The 17,257-nt window shown below is 35.9% G+C and overlaps 1 long non-coding RNA gene and 4 gene segments (V, D, J or C); all 5 read right to left on the bottom strand.

Annotated features, from left to right (window-relative positions):
- Positions 1-3,274: 3,274 nt before the first annotated feature.
- On the bottom strand, positions 3,275-5,029 carry LOC122362334. The segment is given in 2 exon segments: positions 3,275-4,449; positions 4,954-5,029. Coding segments are annotated over 2 exon segments (432 nt in total).
- Positions 5,030-5,090: 61 nt separating this feature from the next.
- Positions 5,091-6,177, bottom strand: LOC122362336. The segment is given in 2 exon segments: positions 5,091-5,926; positions 6,065-6,177. Coding segments are annotated over 2 exon segments (399 nt in total).
- A 3,480-nt stretch (positions 6,178-9,657) lies between these two features.
- On the bottom strand, positions 9,658-10,507 carry LOC122362338. The segment is given in 2 exon segments: positions 9,658-10,235; positions 10,338-10,507. Coding segments are annotated over 2 exon segments (342 nt in total).
- Positions 10,508-13,315: 2,808 nt separating this feature from the next.
- LOC122362339 lies at positions 13,316-16,265 on the bottom strand. The gene is made up of 3 exons (XR_006253095.1): positions 16,006-16,265; positions 13,812-15,912; positions 13,316-13,693 (listed from the first exon to the last, which is right to left on the bottom strand). It is a non-coding gene; the product is annotated as an uncharacterized LOC122362339 (long non-coding RNA).
- Positions 16,266-16,366: 101 nt separating this feature from the next.
- Positions 16,367-16,842, bottom strand: LOC122361592. The segment is given in 2 exon segments: positions 16,367-16,677; positions 16,785-16,842. Coding segments are annotated over 2 exon segments (354 nt in total).
- Between the last annotated feature and the right edge of the window lie 415 nt (positions 16,843-17,257).

The following is a 17,257-nucleotide window of genomic DNA, read 5'->3' as shown; positions in this document are numbered from 1 at the left end:
AGAGCATCAAGACAGTATCACAAACTTCTGTCGCACACAACCTTACTAAGCTATATTATGCAGTTCCCATGTAGCAAACACATTTCTTGCATTTAACTAGTCTTTTACATTTACAAAAAACGTTCTTACCTAGAACAGTCAATCGCGTTCCCTCGCCAAAGACAGCCTGGCTGGTTCCAAAGCACAGCGTGCAGGCTCACTGATAAAATTACTTCAACTTCACAACCCTTACAGTTAACTAAATCCCCCGCATAGCTGTTTTTTTGTTCGTTATTTGATACATTTGCAGTGTCAAATGACACGTTTTATGTTTTCAATCATGAAACCATTATCAGCTTAGAAAACATTTGCACAATATATCCGTAAAGGTTTCCAACTGAAGCAGAAGTAGCACTTACCGAGAACTGTTAATTTGGTGCCGCCGCCGAAATAGGCTTGATAATTGGCACAGCATACGACTGTCATGTCAAAAAGGGTCTCAAATGCAATGCTAAAAAAATAGAACTGTATTTTTTCCACACTATTTCAGCTTAGTTTACCCTTAATGGATAATCATCGGCCAGCTGAGTCTAACCTAACTGGCTAATATTTCCATATAGACCAACGTATTGATATAGTTAAAGATGTTCCTTACCTAGAACTGTTAATTTTGTTCCATTTCCAAAGTATGCTTGATAAGCATTGTCACGGTGAGATGGTACGCGCAAATTTACGACACAAGCTATGGTGCAAATTATTTGAAACATTCGGGTCTGATTTGAAGGCCCCTGTAGCTACCGCTGCCGCAGTTTACGCAAAATAGAGTAACAAAGACATAGGCGTTTTAATGATAAACTTAAGTAAAATCTACCCAAATTAAAGTAAACTTACCTAAAACTGTCAGTTTTGTTCCAGTTCCGAAGTAGGCTTGCAAACCAGAGGCACATTGTTTCAAAGTACTCAGAAATTTACTTTGGAATGCTTTTTTTTTCCATGATCATATAAAAGTCTATTAATTCCATAGCAGTTGTCTCCCAGAAAGCTGTTAAAGAGTGTAAATCCATAATACACCTTGATTTTTTTTACAAGGAAAATGATCAAATTACAGTGAAGTACAACCTTAGGCATCCTCACAAATGCATGTATTCACTGCTGATAAAATGTATTGAAATTTATGAAAAAATTTGGCAATTGTTCGAAATATTAGTAATCCTTCTTTCATAGATATCCGTTATATTTGATGCTGAAGCCATGAGGAATCTGTGCAGTGTTTGTCTTATTGACTGTATATGGAGGGAGGTTTTTGTACAGCGGCTCTATGGGATTGTATCACCGTGGCCCCCTGTCCCCACGGTGCTAAAACATTATACAAAACCAAAAAATTCTCCATCTCTCTTTCCCCCCACTCTCCCCCCAACCCCAATTTTATCTTTATTTCTCATCATTCGCTTGCACATGTTTGTTTTTTTTATGTATATCTGTGTACAGTCTGTTGCTATTTCTGTGATTACTGAGAATTTGGGCAGGTGCAGATGCCTCCAAATAAAAATGTCTCTATGACAGTTTGCTGACTCCTCCCACATCCTCATCAAACAATCATCAGAGTACAGAGAGAGGACAAATATTGTATGTGTTTAATATTTGAAAAACAGATATTCACACAAAAAAAAAGATAAACTAAATTATATATAATTTATATAGAAAATTATAATTATTATTATATAAATTATATAAATGATCAATTTAATTAATGCCAAATTTACCTTTAATTAATCTAATGTACTAATATATTGATATTCAGAATTCTTTAAAAAGACAAACTCATAATTACAAAACCAGTGCTCATTTATTGCCCTTTCCAGTGCTTTTATAATGGAAAAGTGCACTCTTCCTTCAAAGAAAGAAAGAATTAAAATAAATAAATATATAAAATTGTTGTATATGTATTTGTATTTCAATAAAAAAATCTAAAAAAATTATAATTGCAATAAAACATCTGATACCACTATCTATAAAAGTTTTAAATGAATAAACTGAGTACTTCAATAATGCCAATGATGTAAACGGAAATGTATTTGTAAATCAACAACTCCTATTTTACATAAAGACTCAATAAATGATCTAGCTGTAAAAGAAATGCATAATAATGCAGTTTGTGAAGTACCGAACCATGTTCCTTCTATAAATAAAATACTGTAATCGATACAACTGCAATATTGTAACAAGTACCATATAGAGACTCTAATAACTCTTAATTATTTACAGTCAGAGTATAGTTTTATTTGAGTGGTTATAAAATAGATGTAGTTGAGTTATTATAAAACATCCTAATCATTCTAAACATTGCATCAAGCATCTTTTCAGTTCAAAAAATTCAGAAACTGAACATTTTGATTAGTTACTTTTTCTCTTAGTGGTACGTAACTGTGTTCTATAATATGATTATATAATAACATAATGATTAATTGTGGCAATAAGACATGCTAAACTAATTAAAAACGATTTAAGTACTTAATTGCTCATGATTACATAATCAGACTACAATGGTGATGTAATGGAATATATCAGAGATGAAATGCATCATCATGCCATCTGCTGCTGTAAATAGAGTATAAAAACAGTACTAAAGTTGCTTATATCATCCTGCAGAGGTCAGCATATGATCTTTAATCCAGAGGATGATCAAATCATATTAAATTGCACTCCGCTTCTAAAAGAAAACAGTATTAATGGTGCAATACCGCAAGAAAAGCCCTCTGCTAGATTAAGGAAAGAAATATCTAATAAATGATAATGAAATTGCAAGAGTTGTGAACATGTCCAGAGCCAGCAATGATTAGATAGATTAGAAATCTGAAAAAATGCATTTTAAATCTGATAATGCATAAGTCACTTTGAATCTGAGCTATATTCCAAGAGTCCAGATATTATACTTGTGTTTATGTTATATATATATATATATATATATATATATATATATATATATATATATATATATATATATATATATATATGTGTGTGTGTGTGTTTGTTTGTGTGTGTGTGTGTGTGTGTGTGTGTGTGTGTGTGTGTGTGTGTGTGTGTGTGTGTGAAGAGTTTATTTACAAAAACAGGTAACAGGTAACAGGTTTTCTTTCTTTCTTTTTTTTTTAAATCATGTTTTTATTATGTTTTATTGTTAGTTAGCTTTTTAAAATTACTTTTAACCTTGTCAAAGTAACCCAACCGCAGTTTTATTAGGATTAATTGGAATGCACGACAAAAGAAAGCATGATTTTTGAGAACACAACATACACATTTCATATATTACGCATGCATACAAATAATAGTATAGCATTTCATATATATTGTTAGAAGCGTACTATGTAATCATTCCTCAGACTTTAAGTAAAGGTGTACGCATGAATTCTGTACAGGAGATGGTATATCCCACAACCGGCTGATTATCATGTATTTTTTCTGTGATCGTTGTGGCTCACGTTGAGGTTAAGGTTCAGGTGCTTGGCTAAGTTAAAGTACGGTGTGATACTGGATGCACAGAAATAAATACCGGAGTCCTTCTCTGTGAGATCCTTAATCTGCAGTGAAGATTCTTTAATTTCAGGACGATTCATTATGAATTTTGTTGTTGTGAATGGGGCAACTGTTTCTATTGAATCCTTTGCTACAGAAAGAGCAACAAGGGCCAGTTCACCTCGACTTCTCTGTCTATACCAGTACATATAATAATAGCTGCCATCATCGTGGTTACATTTTAAAGTAACTTGTTTATCTTGTTGAATAATCAATTGAGTTTGGCTAACTCCGTCATTCTGAATGATGGTTATCCCTCCTAATGACCCTGTTGGGAAGAGATTAAAGCAGTTTAATCGTAACAACAACGTTCATTTATTAATAAGTCTTTTCAATTCAAAACGGTCTGGATAGACTTACTAATAACTAGCAGCAAAATAAACCCCAAACACAGCGGTCCCATGACATTAAAGAGGAGAATCCAGTCCTCACTGTCTCTCACCACTTTTAGATTTACTTTGACTGGCCTGTTTAGCTTGTCTGTGATCAAAAGGAACAGGAAATGACATCATAATGAGAGACGAAAGCGTGGCACAGTGCTAGCGTAGCGGTTGTTGTTTAGCAGTGCAGCTGTAATATAATGCCGTGTGCTTGTGGCACAATAATAGACAGCCGAGTCTTCATTCTCTAGTCTGTTTATCCTCAGCGTGGACATCTTTACTTCAGAACGGGTTGCTGCATACTTAGAACGTTGATTTTTAAACGGTTCTTCAATATCCGCTAGATTCTGACCTGCAGAAAACACCATTAAAGACAGGCCCGCAGTGCCCTTCGCCTGCTTGTACCAGTATAATCTGTAGTGGTCAGAATTATCATGTTGGCATGTTAATGTCACATCTGAACCACTGTTGGCACTTAAGATTTCTGGCTCTTGGCGGATTTCTCCGTTGGATTTATCTGGAAAACAAGGCGGTTGATAAAGGTTAGAGATAACTGTTAGCATTTTTGGTAACCCTTGTGGAAAAAAGTGCTGAATGTGCATTGGCATTGTATTTCAAATATAGGTATATTTAAAAAAATGTACATGAAATAAAAATCTATTTAAAGTAAATACAGTTTCACATCTACAGTGCTTAGCAAATTTAAGTACACTGTTAAAGTGTATCTTGTAGTATTAAAAATGTGTATGAAATCATATTTAAAACGGTTTCAACAAACTATAAAACATTTTATTTTATTTGCAAATACAATGCAATTAAGTATATCTTTAGTATATCAGATAGATTTCTATTAATATTTGCACTTCAATATATTTTTAAAAGGAGTTTTTCTGAGAGTACTTGTATTTTATATAAGTATGAAAGTGCTAAAGTGTACTTTATTTTCACAAGGCCATGTGAATTAATACACAAAAAGCTAAAGATGAAACCAATTATAATAATCAAAATTCAAAAGCCTTACAGACAGTCAGCAGGAAAGCGAGTATGAGCCAGCTGAGCTTCATATTGTCCCATAAATGAATGAGACGTACCCAGTAAAGCTGTAACAGACTTCCTCTACAGTTCCGAGGTATGACGGATAATGTCAACTTCCTGTAAAAAAAAACACCTTTCTCCAATGCTGATAAAATGCTTACTTTATAATTCCTAGCAACCTACTGTAATGATTTCTGAAGTGTTTGTCTTAAAAAAATTGACTTCTAATTTAAAATTATTTAGTTACATGAACCATACAACTAATCCGACTTACTAAAATGGCCTTCACTGCTTATTCAGTCTTAACAGAAATAACGGTAAACTAAGTTGTGGCTCACTGTCCTTAGTAGGGGCTCGCTCCCAACTAGACTTAAGCTCTGCACTTAACACTAAGACTACAAAATAATGGATGAATTGTCACTGCAGATAGGTGTAACTTAAATATCGCTTGTTATTATCATGTCACTGAGAATTCCGACTGTAAAAAAAAAAAAAAGGTTATCACATTGATACTTTTATCGAACCCCTCAGCCAATGGATTATAGACTTAAGTCGTGTCTTAAGTCGAGATGCTTCTCAAGTAGGAAATCCTTAGAGTTTCTCTAACCCCAGGTGTTAATTATATCACATGCTTATTGTTAGAGCATGCACAGTTCTGTATTCACTGTGGCTTGCAGCGCAGTAATATGTGCTACTGTCCTGTGCATCGAGGCTGGATACAGTCAGGCTAAACGTGTTGTCTTTTGTGCTCAGAACGGCTTCATAGTTCTTCGTTGGTGTGTCGTACTCTTTTATAATAAACTGTATAGGTTGTCCATAACGGTCCTGCTTGTACCAATACATGGTATAGCTAGACATGCTAAGCCCTGCTGCCATGCTGCAGTCGAAATTCACTTTATCTCCCGGTAGTGCTGATTTGAAACGTGTTGACTGAAGCACAGTGAGAGCTGATGTCTGACCTGCGATAAAAACAGCAGACAAACAAATAACACCGGCTATACCTGACCAGCATGTCGTTTGCAGCAAATACATACAGTGGGATTTTAAATTTGATCATTTTAGTAGTCCATGTCCAATACCGCAAATATTACACTCACTCTGACAAAGTATAAGTATAAGAAGCCATTTCAGTAGAAGGGATGCAATTCGGTGGTTCCTCATCTCCCGGATTGAGCCTGATCAAGTGCAAAAAGTATAGCAAAAATTACAAGCTGACTCGGAAGGGGAGGAGCTTAGTTTTGCAGATGACGACAATTCAAGCAAATGTGTGATGTAATCACGTACTGCACAATTAAAAAAAAAACAATATACATTATTTTGAATAGGATTTTAAAGGCAACATTTGAAATGTTGAATGCCTTTTTTTACCTGCCATATAAAGTAAAAATACATATTTCTATGTGCTGCATTCATAAATTTTACATTTCACAGACATCATAATATATTTGTGCATTACAGGATACTGTAATTACATACTACAAAACGTTTTTTGTTCAAATTTATTTATTTTTTAAATGAAAAGCTGGCATTATCACGGTAAAGACACTGTCAGTTTGCACCAGATGATTCAAAAACATTAGGTTATTATCATTTTAATATGATATACGATGCACTTGTTCTTTAGATGTATTAAATGTGGGATATTTGCATTCAGAGGACTTAATGCCAAACACAAAAAAAGTTTATGCATATTGTGACGAGCTGCCCCTCCCTTTATTGTCATCTTCACCCCGTCCTTTATTCGCCGCCCTTCACCAGGCTCCCGACGGGAGTGGGTGTGTTCGAGAGGAGGGGCGTGGTATTGTTCAGGTCTGGCGGCGTGTGACGAGGCACACCTAAAGTGCATTTAGCCTTGTCACCGCCGCCGTTAAATGCCGTACGCGTCTCTCCTCGAGAGACCGGTCTCTTCCCCCGTGCATGCACACTGGTGTCCTCGTGGGTCCAGGAAGGGTGCGTGAAGGAGCTCGTCCCGCCGCTAGACAAGCGCGTCGTGGGACCCCGTACAGTCCAGGCGACGACCGCACCCGGATACGGCTGACGGGCCAGGATGCCGAGTCGTTGATCCCCTAAAGCCCTGACGACCGGAAGAAAGAAGCGACGGAGATGCCGCGAAAGAAGCCGCCGCCCCTCGCGCCCCCGAACAGGAGAGGGGAGCGCGTGCGACCGCAGGACTCCGCCCCTTACCTGGACCCTGCCCCCTGAAACACTACCTGACCTTTCACTCTCCCTGTAGCACAACGAGGGCACCAGTTCCCCCTTTTTATTTGGACACTTTTTTTCCCTGGACACTTTATTTTGTATTTTATTATGTTTAATAAAAAGCCTCTCCGAGGCCTGACGCCACGCCCACTGTGTCTGTCGTTGGCTCCTCCCGTGAAAATATATTCCTATAACATTTAAAAAAATGTATTTTTACACTTTTTTTTTTTTTTTCATTAAATATGGTATCTAGCAGTACACACAAACAGTTCGAACCTTCCGAACTTTGAAGACACTGATCGTCGCACCTTGCAAATTGTTTTAAAAAATATTTTAAAGGCATGTTTGCACTTGTTCCTGGTTTGCAGAATTCCTTCAGTAATCAGAAAGGCATAATTCATTCTTAGTGAATTCAACCTTCTTTTTGTTCATAATTTCAGTGCATCACTATTCATATTAATAGTTAATATTCTGTTTGCATCATACTGTCATGTATTCTTGGCACCAGAAAGGAATTTAATATCGGCAGTTAGTCATAGTTTGTAACACACCTGATAGTGGTTAACCACTCAATATTTTACAATAACATAAACTGGATAAACATATTTTAAATAGGGCAGAGGGTTTTTCTGTCAGAAAAAAATGATTTTGCAGCACTGTGTACTGGCAGCGCAAAAATAAATAGCCGAGTCTGACAAAATGAGGTTTGAGATTGTTAGAGATCCCGTCAGTGTGTCCTGTCTAGTTTGTTTGAACCGATCTGCAAATCCAGGCTCGTTGTTTGGTGCAGACCCGGTGTAACTGTATCCAATTAGATCCAGAGACATGCTCTGTTGTCGATACCATAACATGACAAGTAAGCTACTGTCGTCATGTTTGCAGTTGATCCGTGCCTCGCCACTTTGGCTGGCAATCAAGAGTGGAGACTGTTCAAATGTGACACAATCTGCAGTCCCTGTGAGAGAAAACTAAAAAAGTAAAGTTAAAGCATTCTTAAAAGTAACTTTCGAAATTGATTCATATTTATTTTCGTACTGAAAAACGTGATGAGGAAGAAGCACAGCCCAAATATAAGCTCACACATCTCTGATGCACTGTGTGATAGTGAATGAAAGATATGTTAAGAGACAACAGAGAGAGAAGATATATAGTGTAACTGTCATTGCTCCCTCTGTTGGCCCTACAACAACTACTTCTATAATTCATATATTTTTTGACTTAAATTTCCTTATTTCATATATATATATATATATATATATATATATATATATATATATATATATATATATATATATATATATATAAGGTCATGTGTCTTTATTTATATTTTTTTTTTTTTTTTTATTAACAGAAATAAAAATAATATAAATAAAGTGTCCAAGAAGTGTCCATATTTGTCCTCGTCGTGCTCCGGGTAACGTGCAGGTTTAGGCCGTGTTCCAGGGGAAGGGTCCAACACTTTTTGTTTGTTTACATTTTCCGCGGCGTCTCCGTATATTGTAAAGTGGGATGAGTGATCATAGCCTAAACATATAAGGTCATTTCCTGGATATATACAAGTAAATGTAATTAAACAAACTAATATCTGCTATATTAAATGTTGAGCCTGGTGATTTGGTGAATCTATACTTATATAAAGTATAAATTAAACATGAATCTGTAGTTTGTTTGTGTGGTGATTTTAAACTTACTCTAAAGTTGTGGTTTGCTTGGTTTGTACACACGCACATATTTTGTCTTCTTTTCTTGAAGTGCAGACATTTAAAGTTGCTGTATGTAGGATTTTGCCTGCTAAAGCATAAAAATGTTTGCAGATATTTAAGAAACACGCTAAGTTAAATAATAAGATATTTTGTTGGTCAACCAGAGGTCTATAATCTTATAACAATGACAAAAACCATGCAATATTTAAAAGTATTATGCAATCACAGCAGAGATATTCAAGTCATATACCACTGTTTTGGTTTCCTGTGTGCTTGAGTTTTAGTTAAGCGGAAATTTTAGTCTGTGGCACTGTGCATACTGACAGCACAGTAATAAACAGCAGAGTCTGACGAGTTAAGACCGGTGATTTCCAGAGCTCCCTTCAGTGTGTCTTCTCTTTTCAGCTTAAACTTGTCTTTAAATCCATCCTCGTAAACAGGATCAGCCTTAGCATAATTGTAACCGATTAGAAACATGGCTGTATCCTTTTGCTGATACCACAGCATATTTAACATGCTGCTGTCATTGTGAGAGCATTTCAACTCTGTTTTATCGTTTTGGTTTGCAAGTAAGAATGCCACTTTCTGCTGAACATGCACACTCTTCGCCTTCCCTGTAAAAATAACGAGGCTTTAAGAAATATTCCGCTTCAATTGGAAAAACATCCTTTAAGGAATGATTTTAAAAAAACAAATTGCTATCTCAAATGAATTTTTACCAATGTAAAATAAGAAAAATATGCAGAGTTTATATCCAGCTTTCAACATCCTTACGGAAACTTGGGTCACCCGCACAGCGAAAAATATTATGGTGAGACAAAGCGAGTATCAGACTTTAAGAAAGACAGCGAGAGGTGAATCTGTACATTAAAATTGCCACATCTCCCCCTACTGACTGTATCACATCTTTTTTTTTTTAGAAGGGAGGAGCAATAACGAAATTTGCATGTGCGCATTTTCTTGCTCTTCTGACTTGTTTTGTACAGATATGGTGTATTTATTTGTGGTTGAGGCAGGTGTTACTGTAGTGTTTTTGTTTTGTAATTTACCGCTGTTCATTCACCGTGTTAACTAGCAGCACAGAGATACACAGCATCGATCCCCTCTTTAACAATAACCGTCAGGGTCCATTTTTTTGTCTCTGTTCCTGACACTTTGAAGCCGGATTCAAAATCCTTCTCAATAGAGGGAGAGTTAAAATTGTTGTTCCCAATAAGCACTGGTCCTTCGCCTTTCTTTTGTCTGTACCAGTATTTGTAGTCGTAGTCTGTATCATTCTGGTAACAGTGCATTTCAACTGAAGAGCCTGGATGTCTGGATATGTACTTCGGCCACTGAGTGATCAGGACGCCATCACTGAAATCTGCTGGAAAAAGGAAAAAAAACCAGGTTAGGTCATCTATTACAAATCCACATTTGGCATGAAGACAATTGAATCGCTGTCAGCTAGCCAAAGTTAAAAGAATACCTTTTAGACAAAGCAATGTGAATAGGAGAAGAAATGAGTCCATTCAGACTTGCGTTTGTGAAGTATTTTCTGATGTTCGTCGATTGCGCAAAGACAAACTACACAAACTAGTTGCTCATAAGGCACACCCCTATGTTGCTTGATCATTGGTGGAAAAAAGGTTCCCCTATTCTTCTGTTACAAATAGTCTTGCCTATGTAGATGCCTTCTGAGTGAATATCTATCAAGTGACTGATTTCAAATGCACTTCTGTGTGATTAAATGATAAATGTTAAGATTTATTTAGAACACAAACGTAACAAATATTACAATTCTGCAACATTCTAACACGCATAAAGAAGAGAAACGTTACTCTGATATGGAGTTACATCGAGTGACTTTATGAGTGAGTCATGAACCCGTTCATTAAACCTATTTGTGCAGCATATTTTTTAAATATATATGCTGATTTATGCAGAAACAAGGCTGGTTGAATTGAAACCAGTAGCAGCATTCTTTCGATTCATTTTTTTATTTTACATAACAGAAAAAGTATAGTGTGATTTGGCCAAAATTATAATGTTAGCAGCTGACTAATTTTATAACTGCCACTGTGTAAGAACAAATGACGTCCATTTTTGTTAACACTGCTGCAATGAAGATGAAGCCTGACGAAAACGAAGACGACAATGACAATGATGATCCTTTAAATGGAAATCTAATGAGGCAATAGCGCACAGGCTAACGGAGTTACAGTAACCCATAACCCAGGGAACCAAACAGGGAAACTGGCACAGGCAAATCAGGGACTAAAGGCTTAATTAACGTAACACAGGAACTAAATGACACAGTCAAACGGAGGAAGAAACTAGGTTAATGAATGCATAAGAGGGGAAAAACACATCAAAAAGGTTTACTATGTTTTGTGTCAAAACTATATTTTTAGGATTGTGTCATCTGTTAAACATTGACAGAAAATGGTTTTATGTTTTAAGAGACATTTTTTAACAAAACAAAGATAAATGATAAAAATGATAAATTACAATTGATCATATTGCCATCAACGGACATGTTACCTATAAATAAATAAAAAAGATATGCACAGTCCATATGCAGCTCTAAACATCTTTTTACAACAGCGTTGAAAATATTCTAGTTATGCACACATGAAAATAATGTGAAGATAGAGAGTGTATGACACTTTAACATAGACAGAGAGAGAGAGGAAAACTTGTACATTAAAAAACTGTTGTATCTCCCCCTACTGACTGTATCACATTACCAAGTTTTATGTGTTTTTTTTCTTATTTTGCAGAAGGCAGTAGACTAACATAATGCATTTGCATGTTCTGCTGACATGGTTGTACAGACATAGGTTTATTTTATCTGTGATCGAGTCACAAATAATAGTTTTTCCAGTTTTTGTTATTTTTTTTTGGACTGTAGTTATCTATTTAGCAAACACAAAATATTAAAATCACTTGTATCATCCACTTTTGTCAGGGTATTTTTTGTTGAGTCTTTAATGTAATGTAACTGAGAGACTCTCCCCAGTGTGATGTTCCTGGATCGACATTCTTTTATGAGCTGTGTGTTTCATCCCAATTGGGAAATGTAATCTTTTGGCTTATATCTGTTTTAGAGTTCTGATCAGGTTTGTTGTTTTACACCCTTTTTTACTGTTTCCTTGATTTGGGAACAACAAGTTTGGGTTATTTGATTTAGGTTTAATAAAGCTATTTTTTTAAATCTATATTTTTTTTTGAGAACCTGTTGATCCAGGAACAACAAAAAAATGTTGATTCAGGATCATGTCTTACTTGGCAAAATCGCAGCGACCAGTTTTGTTGGTCATAGTATGTATAATTTTCAGCTCAGCTTACTACAAAAAATGATTCAACAAATACTAGTGGAATTTAACAACAGGATGTTGCAAAGCTAATACTGGAATGAGAATAGCACACATAAACACAGAAGGTTTGGAATAGGGTTGTACTACAGGTGCTGGTCATATAATTAGAATATCATCAAAAAGTTCAATTTAAAAAGTGTAAATTGTATATTATATTCATTCATTACACACAGACTGAAATATTTCATTTCTTTTCATTTTGATAATTATAACTAACAACTAATGAAAACCCCAAATTCAGTATCTCAGAAAATTTGAATATTACTTAGACCAATACAAAGAAAGGATTTTTAGAAATCCTGGCCAACTGAAAAGTATGAGCATGTACAGCACTCAATACTTGAGTTGGGGCTACTTTTGCCTGAACTACTGCAGCAATGCAGCGTGGCATTGAGTTGATGAGTCTGTGGCGCTGCTCAGGTGTTTTGAGAGCCCAGGTTGCTCTGATAGTGGCCTTCAGCTCTTCTGCATTGTTGGGTCTGGTGTATTGCATCTTCACAATACCCCACAGATTTTGTATGCAAGTTTGTTGGCCAATTAAGAATATGGATACCATGGTCCTTAATCCAGGTACTGGTGTGCACTGTGTGCAGGTGCCAAGTCCTGTTGGAAAATTAAATCTGCATCTCCATAAAGTTGGTCAGCAGCAGGCATGAAGTGCTCTAAAACTTCCTGCGCTGACCTTGAACCTCAGAAAATATAGTGGACCAACACCAGCAGATGACATGGCATTCTGGATTCTGTGCCTCTCCTCTCTTCCTCCAGAGTCTGAGATCCTGATTTCCAAATTCCAGCTTCTGACGCTGTCAGTTGTTCAAGAGTGGTTTGACACGCCTGTGAGGACAGCTGAAACCACCGTGTCTTGTAGTCCACTATTTGTGAGTAGAATATGTTCTTTTACAAAACGACTCCATAAATTTAATCCAATGAATTTGTTTGACATATTAATGAATTTAACATTTATTACAAAACAAAAAATAAATTTAATTTAATGAATTTAACATTGACATATAATGTCATTATGTGTGTAGAAAGTAACATTTTAAAAATGTATTTAATGTTCTGTATTATATTATATGTCAATTTAAATATCAAATTGTATTTCCTGTTTGTCGGGTGGTTTGGTTTTTAGTGAAGCAGGTAATAAAGACTACAGCACTGTGCATACTGACAGCGCAGTAATAAACAGCAGAGTCCGACAGACTGAGATCAGAGATTTTTAAAACTCCATTCAGTGCGTCTTTTCTTTCCAAATGAAACCGGCCTTTAAATCCATCCTCAAAGCTGGGATCGCTTGTAGCACTGTAACTGAACACAATCAAATCCATGGCCGTATCCTTCTGCTGATACCACTGCATGCAATCCAGGTTACTGTCGTCATGACTACACTTTATCACCACACTTTTACTCTTGTTGGCTAACAGAGATGTTGGGTTCTGTTGAACAGTCACGCATCCCACCACACCTGTGAAAAATAAAATCTATAAAATCAATTAAAAATATAGGTTTTAAGAGATATCTTCAAAAGCAAAGACCGATAATAGGTTATAATAATCTAATCAATAAGCTGTTAAAGGACTTACCTATATATAATAAGAAATAAATGCACCATCCATATTCAGTTCTGAACATTTTTGTAAAACAGAGTCAATACTCTGATCATGCACACAGCAAAAATAATATGACAAGTGAGAGAGAATACCTCAGCATTAAAATAGACAGTCACATCTCCCCCTACTGACTGTATTACATCAACCGGCCCTTTTGTGAAAGTGTTTTTGGCGGAAGAGAAAAGTGTAGCATGATTAAGGCAATTGTATGTACGAGTTGTAAGGTTCTGCTGATTGTAAAGATACGAGATGATTTATTTGTGGTTGAGGCAGGTGTGTGTTGAGTTTCTCTTGTATAATTTATGCCATTTATTCATTGTGTAATCTAGCTGCACACAGATACACAGCCTCAATCCCATCTATAACATCTACTTTCAGGGTCCATTTTTTTTTCTCTGTACCTGACACTTCAAAAGCTTTCTCAAAACCTCTCTCATTCAAGGAAGTGTTAACAATGTGGCTCCCAACAAGCACTAGCTCTCCTTTTATTTGTCTGTACCAGTATTTGTAGATATCTGTATTGTTCTGCTGATATCTGCTGGAAATACAAAGATATAGTAATAAACAGGACATGTCGTTCATTAGAAATGTACAGTACATTTATTCTAAAACATAAAGATCACTGTCAGGTCTTATTTCAGGTTAAAATGCATTACCTTTTAGGCAAAGCAATGTGAATAGAAGACAAAAGAGTCCATTTAGAGTTTCTTTTTGCAAAATGTTCTCCAGTGTTCAGTTAACTAAAAAACCTAGTAGTTCATATATTATGAAGCCACACCCCTTTGTTTCTTAGTCATTGGTGGGAAAAGAGATGGACTTTTCATCTGTACCAAAAGATCTTGTCTCCATAAACAACTGCGTTCTTTTAAGAGACTGGTTACAAATAAAGACAACAACTGAGCTCACAACTTGATTAACAACGGATACTATGTTTGTGTTACGGCTCCCTATTTGGTCGGCAGCTAGGGATATTTGGGAGGTAACGTTTGAAAATTAAAACATAGTAAAGATAGTTCGGCTACTGCTGTTTCTTGCTTTGGGAGTGTATATTCTAATGAGAATAAAAATAGCACACCCTACATTCCACGAGACAAATTTGGAAAATTCTAAAAGATTCCTGTGCTTCTGTATAAAATCGGTTTGTCATGTTCATACAGTCTGACAAGTACAGACCTAAATCACTTGCAGAGTGTGAGCCAGGATTTAGTCTTGACACCTGGCCTCAGAGACTTGTGAACCTGTCTGACTGTGAATATGGCTTATCCATTATTATAACTATCTTTGTCAACAGAGTGTGAACAAAAAAATACAAAAATAAAAAGTATTCATCAACATTCTAAAATGTTTAAGTTTACCAACATACCTATAGTAGGCAGCAAGAATGCTCTTGCTAGGGTGATATATTGCTTAATTATTTAATGGATATTTTGCATCAGATATCAGTATTTACTGACAACAATGTTTCACAGATTGCAATGCATACTTGTATTGCATTGTCTGTGAAGTATATGTTGCATTGCTTTAAAAGGCTTTCTGGGAAGGTCCTTTACTCAGTTTTGGAGCGTAGCATATATGTGAATGCGCTTTCTATTAAATACTGATAAACTGTACAAAAAAAAATCTATATTTTTATGTAGAAATTAAATGCTGAAACAAGCATTTTCATTAAACTACGCAATCAGATCTCATAAATGTTAGATTGCTTTTTTTGCATATTTCCTGTTTGGTGGTTTGGTTTTTGATCAGGCAGGTAATAAAGATTACGGACTGTGCATACTGACAGCGCAGTAATAAACAGCAGAGTCTGACAGTCTGAGATCAGAGATTTTTAAAACTCCACTCAATGTTTCTGTTCTTTCCAATTTAAACCGGCCTTGAAATTCATCCTCATTGTTGGGTTCACTACCTACACCATAACTTAACAAGATTAAAGCCATGGCTGTATTCTTTTGTTGATACCATAACATATTTGGCTTGCCACTGTCGTCATATCTGCAAGTCAGCTCTGCTGTATCAGTCTCGCTGACTGATAAGGGAGTCAGGTTTTGCTGAACGTTCACACATATCACCATCCCTGTAAACAAAAGAAAAGCATTTTTGGGAGATGTTCTACTTCAGAGCAATAACAAACAAGATAAAGGTTTATAATAAACGATGAGCATCTTACCTATACACAGTAATAAATATGTGCACAGTCCATACGCAGCTTCAAACATGCTTCTTGAAGAGGGTAAGAAAAACTCTGGTCATGCACACAGACAAAATACAAGAAAGAGTGTACGAGACCGTACTAAACAAAAGAGAGGGAAACCCGATCAAATAAACTGTTGTATCTCCCCCTACTGACTGTACAGCATCAATGAGACCTTGATGTGAAGGTGTTTTTGGTGGAAGGGAGGAGAATAATGTCGTTAATGAAATCGGCGCTTGTTCTCATGTTCTGTTGACTTGTCTGTAAAGATATGGGTTCATTTATTTGTGGTTGATGCAGGTGCGATTACAGTTTTTGCTGTATAATTTAATGCCATTTATTCACTGTGTAAACTAGCTGCGCACAGATACACAGCATCAGTCCCCTTCTTAACATCCACTTTCAGGGTCCATTTCTTTTTCTCGGTACCTGACATGGTGAAACCTTTCTCGAAACCCTTTTCATTAGAGGGAGTGTTAATAACGTAGCTCCCTATAAACACTGGTTGTTCTCCTGTTATTTGTCTGTACCAGTATTTGTAGTCATAGTCTGTATCATTCTGATAACAGTGCATTTCAACTGAAGAGCCTGGAAGACTGTATATGTACTTCGGCCACTGAGTGATCAGAACGCCATCACTGAAATCCGCTGGAAACACAAAGACGCATTAATAAAATCAATTTACATTATCTATTATAAATGGTGAAAACCATGAGCGTCGCTGTCAGTTATTTTTCCAAGTTAAACTTTAATACCTTTAAAGCTAAGTAACGTGAAGAGAAAAAGAAGGGAGTCCATTTAGAGTTGATCTTGTGAAATATTATCAGATTTGTTTTTTACACGAAGACAAAAAATAATGATTCTTTATTTAGGACACACCCCTTTGCTGCTTAGTCATTGGTGGAAAAAAGAAAACCCTCTTGCATGTATGCAATTTTTAAGTGAATGATTTCCAATGCTCAGAATACAGAAAATCAGCCCATCACAAAAGAAAAACATGATTTAAAATTAATACTAGTGGAGTTTAAAATTAGTATATATAATAAAAATAACACACACACACACATGCTCTGGTTTCCAAGTTTTATTGGGACAATCCATAAAAAGTAATGGTTTTAATGTTGTATAAACGTTATTTTCTATCCTTTTACCCTTATATTGATAAAATATATATTACCACAAATAGAGAGATTATAGACCCTCACACCCTCAGCAGCAGAAATCCACC

Source organism: Puntigrus tetrazona, chromosome 17 (genome assembly GCF_018831695.1).
Source record: "Puntigrus tetrazona isolate hp1 chromosome 17, ASM1883169v1, whole genome shotgun sequence".
In the NCBI taxonomy this organism is placed as follows: Eukaryota; Metazoa; Chordata; class Actinopteri; order Cypriniformes; family Cyprinidae; genus Puntigrus; species Puntigrus tetrazona.
This window is presented reverse-complemented; position numbering and strand designations above follow the sequence as displayed.